Source organism: Panulirus ornatus, chromosome 36 (assembly GCF_036320965.1).
Source record: "Panulirus ornatus isolate Po-2019 chromosome 36, ASM3632096v1, whole genome shotgun sequence".
Taxonomy (NCBI): domain Eukaryota; kingdom Metazoa; phylum Arthropoda; class Malacostraca; order Decapoda; family Palinuridae; genus Panulirus; species Panulirus ornatus.
The window spans coordinates 6,650,992-6,671,439 of NC_092259.1; the positions used below are offsets into that span (position 1 = coordinate 6,650,992).

The 20,448-nt window shown below is 39.6% G+C and overlaps 1 protein-coding gene across 1 annotated transcript in view; it reads right to left on the reverse strand.

The window, feature by feature from the left end:
* Positions 1–20,238, reverse strand: part of IKKbeta (I-kappaB kinase beta) — a 65,820-nt gene extending 45,582 nt beyond the window's left edge. Inside the window, exons 1-5 of the mRNA XM_071683241.1 lie at positions 20,041–20,238; positions 14,694–14,815; positions 12,358–12,575; positions 8,912–9,070; positions 738–952 (exon numbers count right to left, since the gene is read on the reverse strand). Coding sequence (XP_071539342.1) covers positions 738–952; positions 8,912–9,070; positions 12,358–12,575; positions 14,694–14,815; positions 20,041–20,042 — 716 coding nt within the window. The 5' untranslated portion in view covers positions 20,043–20,238. The remainder of the gene's footprint in view (positions 1–737; positions 953–8,911; positions 9,071–12,357; positions 12,576–14,693; positions 14,816–20,040) is intronic.
* Positions 20,239–20,448: the final 210 nt, after the last annotated feature.

Consider the following 20,448-nt stretch of genomic DNA (forward strand, 5'->3'; position numbering starts at 1 on the left):
CAATGGAATAAATCTGAACATTGGAAACAGTCAAGGAAAACAAAAGAATTGGTCTGCAGGGCTTTGCAGTGCATGGTGATCTCCGGTTTTAGTGCATTATGCCTGACAGCTACGGAGTGGAAGAGACAAAATGAGGTCAGTATTTTCAATTATTCTTGGTACAACCTTAATAAAGCAGAAAAAACAAAAAAGTATGATAAAATCATATATTTCAAAGGTCGGAGTCTGTTCAACCTACTAATGGTAAACAGGGAACCCCATGGACTTCCTCATATAACAACTTTAGTACACAGCTTCACACATGCATCAAACAGTCAAACTGCACAATATATGTTAAGTTGAGACCAGTAGCCTCATGGAGTCTAGCTTGAGAATGGGAATGGTTCACAGGATACAGATACACAGAGAAAGAGATAAGCACAGTATTCAAATGCAGAGACGATAAATGTTTGTTTAACTGTCACACGTCAGGAAAACATACTTGTGATATTTCATCCTTCACAGTGATAGAACACTCATGAAGAAATTATTTGGCCCTCAACAAAAGGACAGCTATTGATTAATACCATTACCCTACAGGACACCTTGTTCCATGGAAAATGATTAAACGTCTGGATTAATTACCACTACTAAAGCATATATGCACTAATTAGACTTTTTATTAGCACATGTTTTCTGAATATTGAATATTGATTATGAAATAGAAAGTAAATCTTTTGAATTGCAAATAGACTCACCATTCCACTGGTGTCATATTTGGAAGAAATGGTCTGACACCTGTAACAATCTCATGTGTGACTAGACCCAGGCTCCAGTAATCAACGGTGCATGTATATCTCTTGCTAAGGAACAGCTCTGGGGCCAGGTACTGGAGGGTGCCCACAAATGATGTACATACACTACTCTGGTCCAGTTCCTTGGCATAGCCAAGGTCAATAAGTTTGTGCACTGTCTGAGAAAATATTTATCATTATTAATCCTTATGAATAAAACAATGGCACAAAGTTATCTACATCTAACTATAGAATACTAATTCTCACTTATACCCTACAAATGATTCCCACTACCATTTCTTCCACATTTGATGTGAGTCTCTTAAAGTATTCAATTCAACATCTTTACTCCCAGATCCCTTCTATGAGGCTTCAGCAGCTTTGGGGCTGCACTAAAATCAGAGCCAGGAAATGATGGACTCCTAAGGAGCAAGAAGTTCCTTGTAAGACTGTATTCCCTTTTGTCAACTCATGATGATACAGCCTTGCTAAAGGTGACTCCACTAGTGGTGTAACCACAAGCAAGTGAAGTCCACAAACACCAAAATATTCAATAAAACAAATCAATAACTGATAAAACATTTAAAACTACAATATATAACAGGAAGTAGGTGACAGGCAACAACCATTCACAGAGGTACTACTGTCTGAGTATTGGGAGAGTTCATGATGGCAGTGGAGTGAGCCAGCACTGCAGTGGCTGTCATGTTCCCCTACACAGCCAGGGTAATTATCTTTCCTTTCTGTCATATGTATATGGGGGTTCATTCGAACTCAATCAATGAACACACTCTCTACATCACACACAACTCTTGACTGTACTCATATGGCTTTATTCTGAACTACAACTTTATTCAATTCACAGAAACCACTTGAAAGCACATCAGAGCAATGCCACCCTTGGACTACATCAGAATGGTGCCTCTGATCAGGGAGAGCTGAATGGTACTTGGCATCCCCCTTAAATGCCATCAAGCAAAGTGGACCTGCCTCTTTCTGTGCTTGGTTCTGCAGTGGTCTCAGATTTAAACTCCCCACAGTTACACTCTATCTATCTAACTTGTTACCTGATCTTCTGTGATACCCATTTGTCTTCACTATCAAATCTCTAACTATAATCTCTACCACTGTTTTCATTCCAAGAGGGGGTGTGTTTGTACCTACTGTCATACAAAAAACCCTACAGCTAACTACAAATATTTAAAGTATCCCCACTTTGAAGCCATTTTGATACACATTTCTTTACCTAATATAACTCTACTTTTATGTTTCATGTATCTCCTTCCCTACTCCTCCAACCACGTACAAATATGACTATTTGACATTCTGCCAACATGGCACTATTCTCTTCACATCCATATGGTAGATTGGGGATACCAATGTACACAGGACAAGTATCTAGCAAGCAGTTCACATCCAACATAAGGCAAAAACTAGATCCTTCTCCAATTTGGTCACTGCACCTACCCAAAGAAGCATAAAGAGCTAATGGAGAAAGTCCAGGGGAGGCAACAAAAACGGTACTAGAACTGAGAAAAGTGCATTAAGGGGAAAGGATACAGGCCTTAAATTTACCTAAGAGACAAGAGTGAGGGGTAACTCATAACCTTTAAGTTTCTAAACCAGACTGATGACATATACTAAGAAGAGGTCTCTGAAATGCAGGGATAGAAAAACCAGATGCCATAACATGAAACTGAAGAATTTGTTAGTTAGAATGGATGTAAAGAAGTACTTTTACAGTGGATGAATGGAATAAACCCAATGGAAAAATTATAAGAGACAGCACAAAGAAGTTTAGAAAGTAGTATGACAGTAAAGATGTTTCAAGAGAATTGACCCCACACCCTATACTGTACAAATAGGTAATTACAAAGTTGGATTGGCTCTACTTAGGATGATCCTCATGCATTCAAGACGCACTTCTTTTTCCATCGTTAATGACCCTTGTGCATTCAAGATGCACTTCTATTTCCCTCGTTAACCCATTCACTGTTCCATAGATAAACCTAAAATAATGTGTGTTAACTGACGGGTACAGTTACAGCAACATCCTACTAAAATTCATACCTGAGGTCCTGACAGGAAGAAATATGGTGACTTTTAAGAAATTGCAACACACGAAACTACAGCTAGACAAGGAACCAGTTGTTGTTGAGTATATGGGCTGGTAGCCATCAAATCCTGGAGGATAGAATATGATATCCACTCGTTGCTGGGCCATCTTCAACCCATCTAAAGTCCAAGGCACAGATACTGTGAGATTTGTTGATATCCTGAATGCAATGTAATATGTTAAACCCAAAGAGAGAGAGAGAAAGACAGTGATGAAGAAGCAGAGAAAAGAGAAACAGATGACAGTGACATCTCCAAAACTGACATTCCACACACCAAACAAAAATGACAAAAATGGATGGACGAGACTAGCTGGCAGTGGCAGTCCCTGCGATATTGAAAAATGGAATATATACACACGTATGTAATGAAACAATTTTGAAATCAAACCACAACTTTCGAGATAGAACATATATAAACAAACAAATAGCACATAATTGCAGGTCCTCCTGAATTGCCATGAGGTGGAAATAGTATACAGTATGTGACATAACTGTAGCCTTTCCCTTTAACTTTTCTAGTTCAAAAACATATATAAATATAAATATTAAATATAAATACAAATGATAATAATAAAAAAAATTATACTTTGCTGTTTCCAGCATCAGTGAAGTGGCACCATGAAACAGATGAAGAACGACTCATCCACTCATACACACACATAAAAAAAAATTTTTTTTTTACTATACTTGATCGCAGACAAAAGAATGGCCCAACCCACCCACATACACAAGCACATACCTATACATTTCAACGTATAAGTTCATAAACATATATAGACATATATACACATGTACGTATTCATACTTGCTGCCTTCATCCATTCCTGTTGCCAACCTGCCACACATGAAACAGCACCCCCCTCCCGCTGCGCATGCGCAAGGTGGCGCTAGGAAAAAACAACAAAGGCCACATTTGTTCACACTCAGTCTCTAGCTGTCATGTGTAATGCAACGAAACCACATCTCCCTTTCAACCAGGCCCCACAAAACTTTCCATGGTTTACCCCAGACAATTCAAATGCCCTAGTTCAATCCACTGACAGCACATCAACCCCAGTATACCACATCATTCCAATTCACACTATTCCTTACAAGCCTTCCACCCTCCTGTATGTTCAGGCCCTGATCGCTCAAATTTTTTTTCCCTCCATCCTTCCACCTCCAATTTGGTCTCCCACTTCTCCATGTTCCCTCCACCTCTGACACATATATCCTCTTTGTCAATCTTTCTTCACTCATTCTCTTAATGTGACCAAACCATTTCAATACATCCTATTCTGCTCTCTCAACCACACTCTTTTTATTACCACACATCTCTCTTACCCTTTCATTACCTACTCGATCAAACCATCTCACACCACATACATCTAATTTCCAACACATCCACCCTCCTCTGCACAAACTTTTCTATAGCCCATGCCTTGCAACCATATAACATTGTTGAAACCACTATTCCTTCAAACATACCCATTTTTGATCTCCGAGATAACATTCTCACCTTCCACACATTTTTCAATGCTCCCAGAGCCTTTGCCCCCTCCCCCACCCTGTGACTCACTTCTGCTTCCATGGTTCCATCTGCTGCTAAATCCACTCCCAGATATCTAAAACACTTCACTTCATCCAGTTTTTCTCCATTCAAACTTACCTATTTTTTTCATACTATTCACCATTTTCCATGCTAGCGAGGTAGCATTAAGAACAAAGGACTGAGCCTTTGAGGGCATATCCTCACTTGGCCCCATTCTCTGTTCCTTCCTTCTGGAAAATTTAAAATGAGGGGGGAGGATTTCCAGCCCCCCACTCCCTCCCCTTTTAGTCACCTTCTATGACATGCCACCCCACTCAACAGGAAACAGCATCGCCACTCCCTGTGTCAGCAAGGTAGCACCTTCGAGAAAAAAAAAAAGGCCACATTTGTTCACACTCAGTCTCTAGCTGTCAAGTGTAATGCACCAAAATCACAGCTCCCTATCCACATCCAAGCACCATAGACCTTTCCATGATTTACCCCAGATGTTTCACATGCACTGGTTCAGTCCATTGACAGCACATCGACCCTGGTACATATTCCCTCTAAGGCTCAGTCCTCTGTTCTCAATGCTACCTCGCTAATGCGGGAAATGGCTAATAAATATGGAAAAAAAATACTTAGAAAAACAGATGGATTTGTATGTGGCAATTATGGATCTGGAGAAAGCATATGATAGAGTAGACAGAGATGCTTTGTGGATGGTCTTAAGACTATATAGTGTGGGAGGTAAGCTGCTAGAAGCAGAAGAATTTTTATCAAGGATGTAAGGCATGTGTAAGAGTGGGAAGTGAGGAGAGTGATTGGTTCCTAGTGAAGGTTGGTTTGTGGAAAAGGTATGTTATGTCCCCATGGTCATTTAATTTGTTTATTGATGGCCTGCCTTCATCCATTCCTGTTGCTTCCCCGTCCCACAGGACACAGCATTGCTACCCCATGCTTCAGCAAAGTAGCGTCAGGAAAACAGGCAAAAAGGCCACATTCATTCACACTCAGTCTCTAGCTGTCACGTGTAATGCACCGAAACCATAGCTCACTATCTATATCCAGACCCTACAGACCTTTTCATATGGGTAGATGGGCCGTTCTTCGTGTGTGTACTGGCGCTACCTTGCTGACGCAAGAAACAGCAACTAAGTATTATGATAAAAAAAGTTTGAATGGAGAAAAATTGGAGGAAATGAAGTGTTTTAGATATCTGGAAGTGGACATAGCAGCAAATGGAACCATGGAAGTGGAAGTGAGTCACAGGTGGGGGAGGGAGCAAAGGTTTTAGGAGCAATGAAGAATGTGTGGAAAGAGAGAATATTATCTTGGAGAGCAAAAATGAGTATGTTTGAAGGAATACTAGTTCCAACAATATTATATGGTTCAGTCCACTGACAGCACATCAACCCCAGTATACCACATCTTTTCAAATCACTATATTCATTACACACTTCTCACCCTCCTGTATGTTCAGGCCCCGATCGCTCAAAATCTTTTTTATTCCATCCTTCCACCTCCAATTTGGTCACCCACTTCTTGTTCCCTCCACCTCTGACACATATAACCTCTTTGTCAATCTTTCCTCACTCATTCTCTCCATATGTCCAAACCATTTCAACACAACCTTTTCTGCTCTCTCAACCACATTCTTTCTATTACCATACATCTCTTTCACCCTTTCATTACTTACTCAATCAAATACCTCACACCACGTATTGTCCTCAAAAATTTCATTTCCAACACATGCACCCTCCTCCGTACAACACTATCCATAGCCCATGCCTCGCAACCATATAATACTGTTGGAACTACTATTCCTTCAAACATACTCATTTTTCCTCTCAAAGATAATATTCTCTCTTTCCACACATTCTTCTTTGCTCCTAAAACCTTTGCTCCCTCCCCCACCTGTGACTCACTTCCGCTTCCAAGGTACCATTTGCTGCTAAGTCCACTCCCAGATATCTAAAACACTTAATTTCCTCCAATTTTTCTCCATTCAAACTTTTTTCATCATTATACTTAGTTGCTGTTTCCTGTGTCAGCAAGGAAGCGCCAGGACACACATGAAGAATGGCCCATCCACTCATATACACATATACATACATAAATGCCCATACACAAATATATACATATCAATATATACATACACAGACATATACACATACATATTCATACTTGCTCGTCTTCATCCACTCCTGTCGCTACCCCACCACACAGGAAACAGCATCGCTACCCCCAGCTTTAGCAAGGTAGCGCCAGGAAAACAGACAAAAAATGCTGCATTCGTTCACACTCAGTCTCCAGCTGTCATGTGTAATGCATTTAAACTAACATCCCAATTAACTTAACCCTCAACCCTACTGAACCTAATAACCTTGCTTATTCACATTTACTCCCAACTTTCTCCTCTCACACACTTTTCCAAACCCAGTCACCAACTTATGCAGTTTCTCCCACAAATCAGCCACCAGAGCTGTACCATTCATCCCTATTTCCCTCTTGAAGTATGCTTAACTTTTATAATGACTTTCCTTGGTGCCAGTGCTGCTTTGTAAACTGTAAAGTGCAGGTAATCTTAGCTTGGATGGAATTATATTCCCTGTTCAAAAACTAAACCAGAATACCTTTGGTATTGCTTTGATGGTTGTTGGAGATAGCACAGAGCTATGAAACTTCTCTCTTGAATCTTATTCCACCTTTCTATCTGCTCACTTTCAATACTGAGCTGTTTTTCACAGAGTTGAACATTCTGATCTGAATTCTTCTACTGACTAGTTTCTCTGGTGCCTACTTGGAAACATCTATAATAACTTCTATTATTTGACTTTCAATGACTTCTTCTGATGTGATCAACAAAAGCAAACTCTCCACCTGATGAAACCACTCTTTTTGGCACCTTACTTTCCTCTAACTTTACTTTGGATAATTAAACATCTATTCCTTTCCCATCCCCACCTCCTCCAACTGAACCTATGCCCTCTGCTACACTTTCCTCATGCATGGTCTACTGAGTACTCTCCTAGCTACCATGGGCAAGGTATATGGTATGGGTGGCATACCTCTCATATCCTATTACTATTCCTTTTTTGTCTATGTTGTCTGTCTCAAAACCTAAAGATTCCTTTTTAGTAGCAAGGCTTGGTGCAGTCTATTTTGTCTGTCTCAAAACCTAAACATTCCTTTTTAAGAGGCGAGGCTTGGTGCAGCCCATCCCTAAGGAGACCATTCTTACCCTTTTACCTCTCACCTCCTGCTATCTCCAAGTCTTGCAAACTCCCCTTAACTCTCAATTTATTGAACACGAATAATATTAATCCCTTTACTCAAATTACCAATATAGCTTTCATGGTGCATCTCACCTCTGATTCTCCTTTCTCAGGGATTTTGATGAAACCTTTGTCATGATCCTTGATATCTTTAAAGCACTTTATAGGGAGAGGTATAATATGCTCTTTTAAATTTCTTTCCTTTGGCTTTTCTGCTTATCTCTGTCATCTAATTAATTCCACTGCAGCAGCCACAGATGCAGCAACTTCTCTCTCTTAGCCTATCAACAGTGGTGTCTCTTAGGATTCTGTTTTATCACTCACCTTTCTCTTTCCTTCTTTCTTAAGTGATCTTTATACATCATCTAAACTTATCTATTTTTATGCTGATGATTCCACTCTAAATGTTGAAACTCATTTTCCCTTCCCTCCCGAATCCAATACTAATTATTTTTCTTGTACAAAACACAGTTCCTCCAAATGAACTAGAAAGAGTAAGAAAATGCTTTGGAAGGAAATGAATGGTGTCAAGAAAACAACAAGACAAATAGGGATGAAACTGATGAGAGCAGATGGGGCAGTGCTAAAAAATGAAGATGTGAAGAGGAGATGGAATGAGTATTTTGAAAGACTGATCTATGTGTTAGGCAATAGGAAAGCTGATGTGTATTTAGGAAGAGGTGGGATGCTGACTGACAGAATCTTGGTAAAATAATGAATATTAAGGTAAAAAGGGACAAGGTAGTAAAAGTTTTGCAGAAGATAGAATATGGTAAAGTTTTGGGAGAAGATGGGATTGTAAATGGTCTTCACCAGAGAGAGGATGACAGTACAGTTGACTGGTTAGTCACACCACTCCACATATGTATGGCCCAAGATGAGGTGCCTGAGGCCTGACATGCATGTATAGTGTTCTTACACCGCTCCACATATGTATGGCCTAAGATGAGGTGCCTGAGGCCTGACATGCATGTATAGTGTTCTTACACAAATGTAAGAAAGATAAAAATGATTGTCTGAAAAATGAGGTACAAGGCTGTGGATATATCTAGTAAAGTGTAAGGGAAAGTGATAGTTAGTACGGTGGTGTTGTGTAAGCAGATGACTGGGGAAGAGCAATATGGTTTCTGGAGCGACAAAGGTTGTGTGGTTCAAGAGTTTTCTATAAAAAAAATGTATGTGATATATGCTTGAGCATATATTCAGTAAATAACAAATGAAATGTTAACAAACCTTGCCATCAACATCTTGAAGGACAATGTTTTCTGGTTTCAGGTCTCTATGGATTATCCTCATGGAGTGTAGGTATGCCACTGCTTCCGTTATGTCACGAATACAAGCACGGACAGCTGCTTCACGTAGGCCACAGCAATTTTCTGGTTTATTTAAAACCTGTAAAGGAATATATGTATATATATTTTACACTATCATTATATTTGATCGCTGTTTTCCATGTCGAAGAGGTAGTGCCAGGAAACAGTTGAAGAAAGACCCATTCACTCATATACACATACACGCCCATACACATACATATACATATCAATATATACATACACAGCCATGTACATATTCATACTCGCTTGCCTTCATCCATTCAAGACACCACCCCTCCCCAAGGAAACAACATCACTACCACCTGTATCAACGAGGTAACACCAGAAAAACAGAAAAAAGGGCCACATTCGTTTGCACTCAGTCTCTAGCTGTCATGTGTAATGCACTGAAACCAAAACAGACCTTCCCATGATTTACCCCAGACGTTTCACATGCCCTGGTTCAGTCCAGTGACAGCATGTCAACCCTGGTATACCACATTGTTCCAATTCACTCTATTCCTCACATGCCTCTCACCCTCCTGCATGTTCAGGCCCCTATCGCTCAAAATCTTTGTCACTCCATCCTTCCTCCTCTAATTTGGTCTCCCAATTCTCCTTGTTCCCTTCATATATATTCTCCTTGTTAACCTTTCCTCACTCATTCTCTCCATATGTCCAAACCATTTCAACACTTCCTCTTCTGCTCTCTCAACCACACTCTTTTCATTTCCACACATTTCTCTTAACCTTTCATTATTTACTCAATCAAACTACTTCACACCATGTATTGTCCTCAAACATTTCATCTCCAACACATCCATCCTCCTCCATACAACCCTATCTATAAACCATGTCTCTCAACCAAATAATATTGTTGGAACTACTATTCTTCAAACATACTCATTTTTGCATGCCGAGATAACATTCTCTCTTTCCAAACATTCTTTATCACTTCCAGAACCTTCGCACCCTCCCCCAACCTATGACTCACTTCCATGGTTCCATTCGCTGCTAATTCCACTACCAATTATCTAAAACACTTCACTTCCTCCACTTTTCTCCATTCAAACTTACATCCTAATAACTTGACCCTCAACTCTGCTGAACCTAATAACCTTGCTCTTATTCACATTTACTCTCAGCTTTCTCCTTTCACACACTTTTCGAAACTATCAACAATTTCTGCAGTTTCTCACTCGAATCAGCCACCAGTGCTGTATCATTGGCGAACAATAACTGACTCACTTCCCAGGCCCTCTCATCACCCAACAGAATAATGAATATAATATTATTTATATTCATTTATTATACTCAACTGCTGTCCCCCACATTAGCGAGGTAGTGCAAAGAAACAGACAAGGAAGGGCCCAACCCACCCACATACACATGTACATACATAAATGCCCATACACGCACATATACATTTTAACGTATACTACATAAAAAATGCACATACATATACATATATACACATGTACATATTCATACTTACTGCCTTCATCCATTCCCGTTGCCACCCTACCACACACAAAATAGCATCCCCCCACCTCCAGCGAGGTAGTGCCAGGAAAAGACAAAAAAGGCCACATTCGTTCACACTCAGTCTCTAGCTGTCATGTATAATGCACCGAAACCACAGTTCCCTTTCCACACCCAGGCCCCACACACCTTTCCATGGTTTACCCCAGATGCTTCACATGCCCTGGTTCAATCCACTGACAGCACATCGACCCCGGTATACCACATCGTTCCAATTCACTCTATTCTTTGCATGCCTTTCACCCTCCTGTATGTTCAAGCCATGATGGCTCAAAATCTTTTTCTCTCCATCCTTCCACCTCCAATTTGGTCTCCTGCTTCTCCTTCTTCCCTCCACCTCTGACATATATCCTCTTTTATCAATCTTTCCTCATTCTTTCTCTCCATGTAACCAAACCCTTTCAACACACCCTCTTCTACTCTCTCAACCACACTCTTTTTATTACTACACATCTCTCTTACCCTTTCATTACTTACTCAATCAAACCACCTCACACCACATATTGTTCTCAAACATCTAATTTTCAACACATCCACCCTCCTCCGCATAATCCTATCAACGGCCCATGCCTTGCAACCGCATAGCATTGTTGGAACCACTATTCCTTCAAACATACCCATTTTTTGCTCTCCGAGATAACGTTCTTGCCTTCCACACATTCTTCAACACTCCCAGAACCTTTACCTCTTGCCCACCCTGTGAATCACTCCCGCTTCCATGGTTCCATCTGCTGCTACAGTCCACTCCAAGATATCTAAAATACTTCACTTCCTCCAGTTTTTCTCCATTCAAACTTATCTCCCAATTGTCCCTCAACCCTACTGAACCTAATAACCTTGATCTTATTCACATTTACTCTCAACTTTCTTCTTTCATGCACTTTACCAAACTCAGTCACCAACTTTTAGTTTCTCACCCGAATCAGCCACCAGCGCTATATCATCAGCGAACAATGACTGACTCACTTCCCAAGCCCTCTCATCCAGAACAGATTGCATACTTGCCCCGCTCTCCAAAACTTGCATTCACCTCCCTAACCACCCCATCCATAAACAAATCAAACTACCATGGTGACATCACGCACCCCTCCTGTAAACCGACATTCACCAGGAACACTCTTTTCACTGCTTCTAGCAACTTACCTCCCACACCATATACTCTTAAAACCTTCCACAAAGCATCTCTATCAACCCTATCATATGCCTTCTCCAGATCAATAAATGCTACATACAAATCCATCTGTTTTTGAGTATTTCTTACATACATTCTTCATACATGAGAGGATGGCATGAAAAAGATTTTGAGCAATTTAGGCCTGAAAATAAAAGTAGGTAAAAAACTGGATATTTTTCTCAGAGAAATACTACCCATATCTAAGTTTAAAAAAGCATTCATGAACTAAAAAACTGGGATATTTTTCCTCAGTGAAATCCCACCCCTATCTTAAGTTTAAAGAGGCATAATTGAAGAGACAGGACTGATCAAGCAAGAGATAATGAGACATATTTGAAAGTGGAGGAATGTAAAGATGAGTCATCAGCAAATGAGACAACTGAATTAAGGAATGTAAAGATGAGTCATCAGCAAATGAGACAATTGAATTACTGTATTTGTTGAGGAAAGAAGTCTGTTACTAAATGGGTGGAAAGGGTTGGTGACAGGAATGAACCATAAGAAGTATTACTGTTTATACAGAAATAGGGAAAGATGATCCATCAATACTCAAAATGTGGATCAATCACAGTGAAAGCTGGGTATGATAGAATAGTAAGGGAAGATAGCTGAACAAGGGGAAGGAGTTACGTAAAAGCACCATTTCATACCTTTCGAAGATCTCCTCCACTGCAGTACTCCATACACAACATTGGCAAATCACCAGGAGGTCCAGTTAATTCTGCAGGCACCTGGAAACATTTGACAACTGCAGGATGTGAAAGGCGGTTCATAATCTCCACCTCCTTTTCCCAGCGCTCAACATGCTTTGGTGTTAAGATATTTTCAGTGCCTGTACCTGGAGTACCCCAACGACACTTTTTCAGAGCTGCAAAAAATGTAAAGTGAAAACTGCTTTGTCTAGAAAAGTTCTAAATGAATCCATACATATAATGCATAGTAAAGTTTATACATATCAAATGGTACTTGTAATGATGATGAGAGGGAAACAAATTTGGTGGGGAAACCAATGCAGAAGGGAAGTATTCCATGTTTCTTTTCATGCAATGAGCCACTAAACTCAAGGTTAATGGTTTTATTAATATATAGGCTTTACCCAACATATATCCCATCTGGGAGGCTGCTTATATAAAACTCATAAACAAGGTTACTCGTTCCTTGACAAAAAATGATCCATGTCTCCTTTTGCTTGGCACTGACAGGTAAACTTTCCTGATACAAATCAGTTTAGTGTATCCTGCACTTAATTAAAAGAGGAAACAGTATATGGCCATCCCTAAAATTTTGCTTACTGTATCACGCACACACTGTGAACAAAGCATGAGCTCATCAAATAAAATCTGATCAGGGACATAAGAATGGAAGAATGTACAGTACAAACCTTTGGTTCAGCTAAATTTTTTAAGTTAAAAATAAATAATTAGATACTCACAGACTGATTAAAACACTAAATTGCCTATTCCTTTATTTTCTATATTAGAAGGATCACTGGCATCCATGTAGCTTTTTGGGGAATTAATTTTGCACAACTGGTCCCCATCTCCACAGGATGGCAAATGGGTAGGGACTACCAACTACCATAAGAATTATGTAATTAGGAACTATAGTGACAACACACAGAAAGTGGGAACCTTAAATGATCCCCTTGGAAGTGACCAAGATGTAAGTAATCTCTGTATAATCACCACCAACAAGTGGCTGACAATACAGAGAGTGTGAACCTTATATGACCCTCTTAGAAGTGACAAGGATGTAGGTAATCTTGGTTTATTCTCCACCAATAAGTGGTCTAAGATGAGAGTGTAGTAATGAAGTGCAAACAAAGTAGTGAGTAAAGAAGTTTATGAGATGGAACCGAGAGAGGAGTAAGGCAGATATGATCAAGAATTGTGTGCTTATACGGAAAAAGGCATACAAATGAATGGTAATGGAAAATAAAAGTGCATGTTAAATGAAGTGTATGAGAGTACCAAAAGAACAAAGGATGGTGATTTGTGCCAGGACCAATGGTTTTGGAAGAGATTACTCATGGGCATTCCTACTGTTCAGCAGAATACCATGCAGCAGATATCAATTTAAACCAGGTTACCTGACTGACCAGATTTAAGGACAAACACTGCAGGGTAATAAGCTTATTAGTACAGAGGAGTAATTTCTATTTATTTCTAGAAATTGTACCCCTACTCTTCTGTGTGTACTCTCTGCTACACGTGGTACAAAAACCCCTTTTTCTTAAGCTGGTGGAACATCAACTGTGGCATTATACCTAATCAATTTTATCATATGTATGGCAAATGCATGATTCCAAGTTATAAAACTTCTTTCTAATGGGATTGTGCTAAGATGAAATAAAACAGAAATGGACCTATTCTTACAATATTTGCTAAGATGAAATAGAACAGAAATCGAACATTTCAATATTTTGCATTTCAACGAATATTTTTCCCTTCTGCAGTAAATTCTCCATCTTGCCTATTTCATTAAATGCAACTGTATTGTCATACAAATCAAACAGCACTTTAGAGGTCTTAAACACCTAAGATGGCAAAAAAATTAAACAAAATGAGAAAATGAAGTAAGATTTTCTACTAAAAGTTTTATTCTCTATGATTTTCCAAGTTACTACACACTTCTAATGTTCAGAACATTTACATACCCTCAGTTTTAATCTCTTTCTGAGTCTGTTTATTTATGTACCATGCTTAATGCTCATGTAAGAGAAAATATAGTGCCTCAGACACAGCATATGGTGTGGATTCATCTATTATATTGCTACAGTTGAGCCAATGAAATATAATCACTGCGCTTATAACAAGGAAAACAACTCTCCTCTTACGCTTATAATAAAAAACAAACTCACAATCTAAACAAGGTTTCCACACTCTTGATAAATAATATAATTCATGACTGCCAAAAAGTTGACACTTTTGAGATGCATCAGCAAAAAATTCCTGAATAATGAAATACAGTATAAAATATCACTTACCTACTGTTTCCCCAGTATCACTGTGCCGCCACAATGTAACAGTTCCAAATCCTCCAGTACCAAGCACCTTATCCTTGAGCCATGGATAAGTTACTGGTTTTTCCTCTGTTGCTGCCATTGCCCTGGAAGCAAAATCTTACTGTGCAAACTAACTTAAATAAGCTTATAAATTCATATCTGTTATATCTTCACGTGCCCTTGTTCAGCCCGCTCACTGTATGCTGCCCCCTGTCTACCACATCATTCTAATTCACTCTATCCCCTGCACACCCTTCACCCTCTTTACGTTCAGACCTAAACCACTCAAAATAGTGCTTTTGGGTAAGTCCCATCATTCTGAGATGCCTTCTTGCCTATATCATCATTTGCATTATGTTACCAACTCAGCAAATTTATGAAACATTTGTGGATGGCAAATGGAAATGCAGCCATCAAAATGGTCAAAAACAATGTTATCTATGTTTCTCTTGAAAGGTACGTAATAACAAAACAAAACAATAATCTTATGAAAGAAACTTGAAGAGAAGTAAAATGATGAAAAGTAAATATAATGATAGGATAAGAAAAGGAGAAAAAAAAAAGGAAGAGAAAGAAGTAATACTCTGTTGAGACAATTTTTCAAGTTTATTCAATATATCATATCTTTTCACTACATGTATGTATATACATGTGTATGGGGGTGGGTTGGGCCATTTCTTTCGTCAGTTTCCTTGCGCTACCTCGCAAACGTGGCAGAGAGCGACAAAGCAAACTAAAAAAAAAAAATAAAAAAAATGATAAAAAATTCACTACATTCTGAGAAATATGGTGCAAGTAGGATCTTCATAAAAAATTCAACTACAAAGACTCTCCACTTCGCAAATGTTTAAGACTTAATAACATTGACAACATTTCCTGAAAAATTACAAAGTGGGTAATTTGGGTACCAATTACATGAAAGAATAGCCACTATACAGCATTAAGAAGCATATGAAATGCAAGTTACCTCATCAAATACATGTGAGCAGAAATTTTAAAATTTTTTTTTTTTTTTTTTCCAAACTATTTGCCATTTCCCGCGTTAGCGAGGTAGCGTTAAGAACAGAGAACTGGGCCACTGAGGGAATATCCTCACCTGGCCCCCTTCTCTGTTCCTTCTTTTGGAAAATTAAAAAAAAAATTGAGAGGGGAGGATTTCCAGCCCCCCGCTCCCTCCCCTTTTAGTCGCCTTCTACGACACGCAGGGAATACGTGGGAAGTATTCTTTCTCCCCTATCCCCAGGGATAAGCATGTAAAGATAGGTAAGCACATATGTTTGGAAGGGCAATGAGAGTCAAATGAGAATATAGCAAACTTTGAAGAACAGTGTGTAGTCCACAAATTTATGGCAGACCATCAAGTAATGCTGCAGTGGGAACATTCTGCCAAAAATCTACTAAGAAAAAAGAAAGCGGACCCTTTATTTCCTCCTCAACAATCCTATCACAAGACAGAGTAAATGGTCAATAAATCCACTTTATTCCCTAAGATGCAGAATATTTCATACCAGTAACACGACTGCCATGTTCATACTCTGTTCCATCAAACGCTTAAATGTTAATAAGGTATCATGTGGAGTCATGTTCAGATACTTATGGCTAAGACAAGGGAGCAAATGGGAACTTCAGTGAAGGGCGCAAATGGGAGGTGATAACAAGTAGTGGTGATGTGAGAAGGAGATGGAGTGAGTATTTTGAAGGTTTGTTGAATGTGTTTGATGATAGAGTGGCAGATATAGGGTGTTTTGGTCGAGGTGGTGTGCTAAGTGAGAGGGTTAGGGAAAATGATTTGGTAAACAGAGAAGAGGTAGTAAAAGCTTTGCGGAAGATGAAAGCTGGCAAGGCAGCAGGTTTGGATGGTATTGCAGTGGAATTTATCAAAAAAGGGGGTGACTGTATTATTGACTGGTTGGTAAGGTTATTTAATGTATGTATGAATCATGGTGAGGTGCCTGAGGATTGGCGGAATGCGTGCATAGTGACATTGTACAAAGGCAAAGGGGATAAGAGTGAGTGCTCAAATTACAGAGGTATAAGTTTGTTGAGTATTCCTGGTAAATTATATGGGAGGGTAGTGATTGAGAGGGTGAAGGCATGTACAGAGCATCAGATTGGGGAAGAGCAGTGTGGTTTCAGAAGTGGTAGAGGATGTGTGGATCAGGTGTTTGCTTTGAAGAATGTATGTGAGAAATACTTAGAAAAGCAAATGGATTTGTATGTAGCATTTATGGATCTGGAGAAGGCATATGATAGAGTTGATAGAGATGGTCTGTGGAAGGTATTAAGAATATATGGTGTGGGAGGCAAGTTGTTAGAAGCAGTGAAAAGTTTTCATCGAGGATGTAAGGCATGTGTACGTGTAGGAAGAGAGGAAAGTGATTGGTTGTCAGTGAATGTAGGTTTGCGGCAGGGGTGTGTGATGTCTCCATGGTTGTTTAATTTGTTTATGGATGGGGTTGTTAGGGAGGTGAATGCAAGAGTTTTGGAAAGAGGGGCAAGTATGAAGTCTGTTGGGGATGAGAGAGCTTGGGAAGTGAGTCAGTTGTTGTTCGCTGATGATACAGCGCTGGTGGCTGATTCATGTGAGAAACTGCAGAAGCTGGTGACTGAGTCTGGTAAAGTGTGTGAAAGAAGAAAGTTAAGAGTAAATGTGAATAAGAGTAAGGTTATTAGGTACAGTAGGGTTGAGGGTCAAGTCAATTGGGAGGTAAGTTTGAATGGAGAAAAACTGGAGGAAGTAAAGTGTTTTAGGTATCTGGGAGTGGATCTGGCAGCGGATGGAACCATGGAAGCGGAAGTGGATCATAGGGTGGGGGAGGGGGCGAAAATCCTGGGAGCCTTGAAGAATGTGTGGAAGTCGAGAACATTATCTCAGAAAGCAAAAATGGGTATGTTTGAAGGAATAGTGGTTCCAACAATGTTGTATGGTTGCGAGGCGTGGGCTATGGATAGAGTTGTGCGCAGGAGGATGGATGTGCTGGAAATGAGATGTTTGAGGACAATGTGTGGTGTGAGGTGGTATGATCGAGTAAGTAACGTAAGGGTAAGAGAGATGTGTGGAAATAAAAAGAGCGTGGTTGAGAGAGCAGAAGAGGGTGTTTTGAAATGGTTTGGGCACATGGAGAGAATGAGTGAGGAAAGATTGACCAAGAGGATATATGTGTCGGAGGTGGAGGGAGCGAGGAGAAGTGGGAGACCAAATTGGAGGTGGAAAGATGGAGTGAAAAAGATTTTGTGTGATCGGGGCCTGAACATGCAGGAGGGTGAAAGGAGGGCAAGGAATAGAGTGAATTGGATCGATGTGGTATACCGGGGTTGACGTGCTGTCAGTGGATTGAATTAGGGCATGTGAAGCGTCTGGGGTAAACCATGGAAAGCTGTGTAGGTATGTATATTTGCGTGTGTGGACATATGTATATACATGTGTATGGGGGTCGGTTGGGCCATTTCTTTCGTCTGTTTCCTTGCGCTACCTTGCAAACGCGGGAGACAGCGAAAAAAAAAAAATCAATCTATTATATACACTTTCATCTTCATGTCAGTTCATGGCATAAAATTACATTTGAACCACGTATGATATAAAGGGGCAACTCTTTTTTTAAAATTCCGGGTAAATCCCACCTGATATTAATTATACAACTCCCACAGGTATATAATTGCATACCTTTTACAAATGCCACAATTAACAATAAATTGACAACATTTGCTATTACCGGTACTTTATATTGTCTACTGAAATATTCTAATGAATTATATTAAGTAAGGCAATAAGGATTATGAATACTGGGAAAATACGAGGCTGATTGATGTAATATAATACACTTGTAAAATACCTAAAATACCAAGAAAGCTAAAAAAAAAAAAAAAATCACCTCAACTAGTAGCTGAAATGATACTAGAAATATACCATTATATTTGTCTCCTGCTGAGGATTGTACTGTCATCTTGTTTGTCTACATCCAGCACTGTGTTGGTGATACATTTTCATGAGCATGATTAGTGTTTTGACTAGAATATTGAGAATTTAGATAAATTATAATTGCCACGGAGGTCAAATGACATTTTCTCAGATTCTGCGGCATTAATGACCTTTGCTTGAATTTGCTTCATATTTTCCAAGATATACTACCATAACCTTATGTAATATCATTCAACAAAACAGATCACTCCAGATCATGCTCCACAGGTATCTCCATCACCACAACAAACCACATTAATAACTGATGTGGTGTTGTCACTAAATTGATAAATCAACAGTCACACATAGCAAATAATCATCAGTGTAAACCATCTACCCTCTCTAGTATGAAAACTTTATTCTATTTTTCAATATTCTTCGCAAAATATACCAGTATGCAATGCCAACATGACAACAGATATCAAGAAATGGATAACACATGTGAGCCCCAGTATCGAATGAATATATCTATCATTTAGGCTAATGGGTCAGATGATATTTTACTGCAACAATCAACCCTGAAGTTTCCTTGATATTCATAAAACTTATTGCTTAATGAAAAAAAATGACGCTTCAATGCATGCTCTGCATCTATAGTTAAAATCTTTCAACACTTCTCTAGCCTACAGCCATTCAATATTTAAACCTCAGAGCAACACAGAAATATTCTACAAAATTATCAGATCTATTTACTAGCTTCTTACCAATGGATGGTCAGTCTCATTATTAGAGGATGAAGTGCTACATACACCACAAGGACAGTCGCCAATCACATGACGTCACTTCACAATGTAATCACCAACCTGCGCCTAAATCCATCCCCAACCTCATCCTCAAGCTAGCCAGGACATATCATTACCCAGGGCAATGGTGGATATTCACACACACATGACCCTTCCTACTTGGTGTCACCCAACCTGCACGTAAGGTGAGGATGGGGGGGGGGGGGGGGTTCGAGTGACCACTGTATTGGACTAATACTTTCACACCTAAGCCTGTGTAACGACTTTATCCTGACTGTCCTCTGACTGATGACTGTGGCGATCGCATCCTTCCTTCCTTTCTGGGTTCTCATTAAACTAATAATACAACAGTCAGTTAGTCTCACTAGTTTTACTGTCAATCTGTTTCATTTTAAAAGAGACTGGATTTCACGAAGTGCTGGTTACTGTGTCATGATGTATTATACTGGTAATACAGCATATTTTTTCCCGTTTATAAAGAAATATAAACTAATCCCTTCACGATAAGGTGACTGACTAGGTAGGGTAAGAGCCAACTGTGATAAATGGGGCAACAGCATTGGACACAGTCATACAGCCGAGTACTAAGGAAACAAATACGCATTCAAAAGCAACATGAGGTACTTACATAGCCTTCAAGTCATGAAAAAGGACGAAAAGAAGCCAGAAACGTCCAGCAGAGACCCCAGTCGCGATGCTTTACCTTCTCCCGTGTTTTGACTCGTGTGTCACTTGTTTTGGGGGGACTTCCCCGGGGAGAGACGGGGGGGAGAGAGCGAGTGGCAAGCGGAAATAACTCGCACATATATGTCCATCCAGGGGTTTTTCCAACCCTCAGCCGTATCATGTGAGTCCCTGAAACAAATAATGAAGCTGAGGAAGGCTACACAAATGTTATGAGCATGTTAACGTATATTGAGGTAATAGGGAGGTATTTCCTTATTTGTAGTCAGCACTTGTACAGAAATAAGAGTTCTACTCATGGTTGACCACAGCTCTTAAGTCATGGAATTATGTACACATGAAACTTCATGAA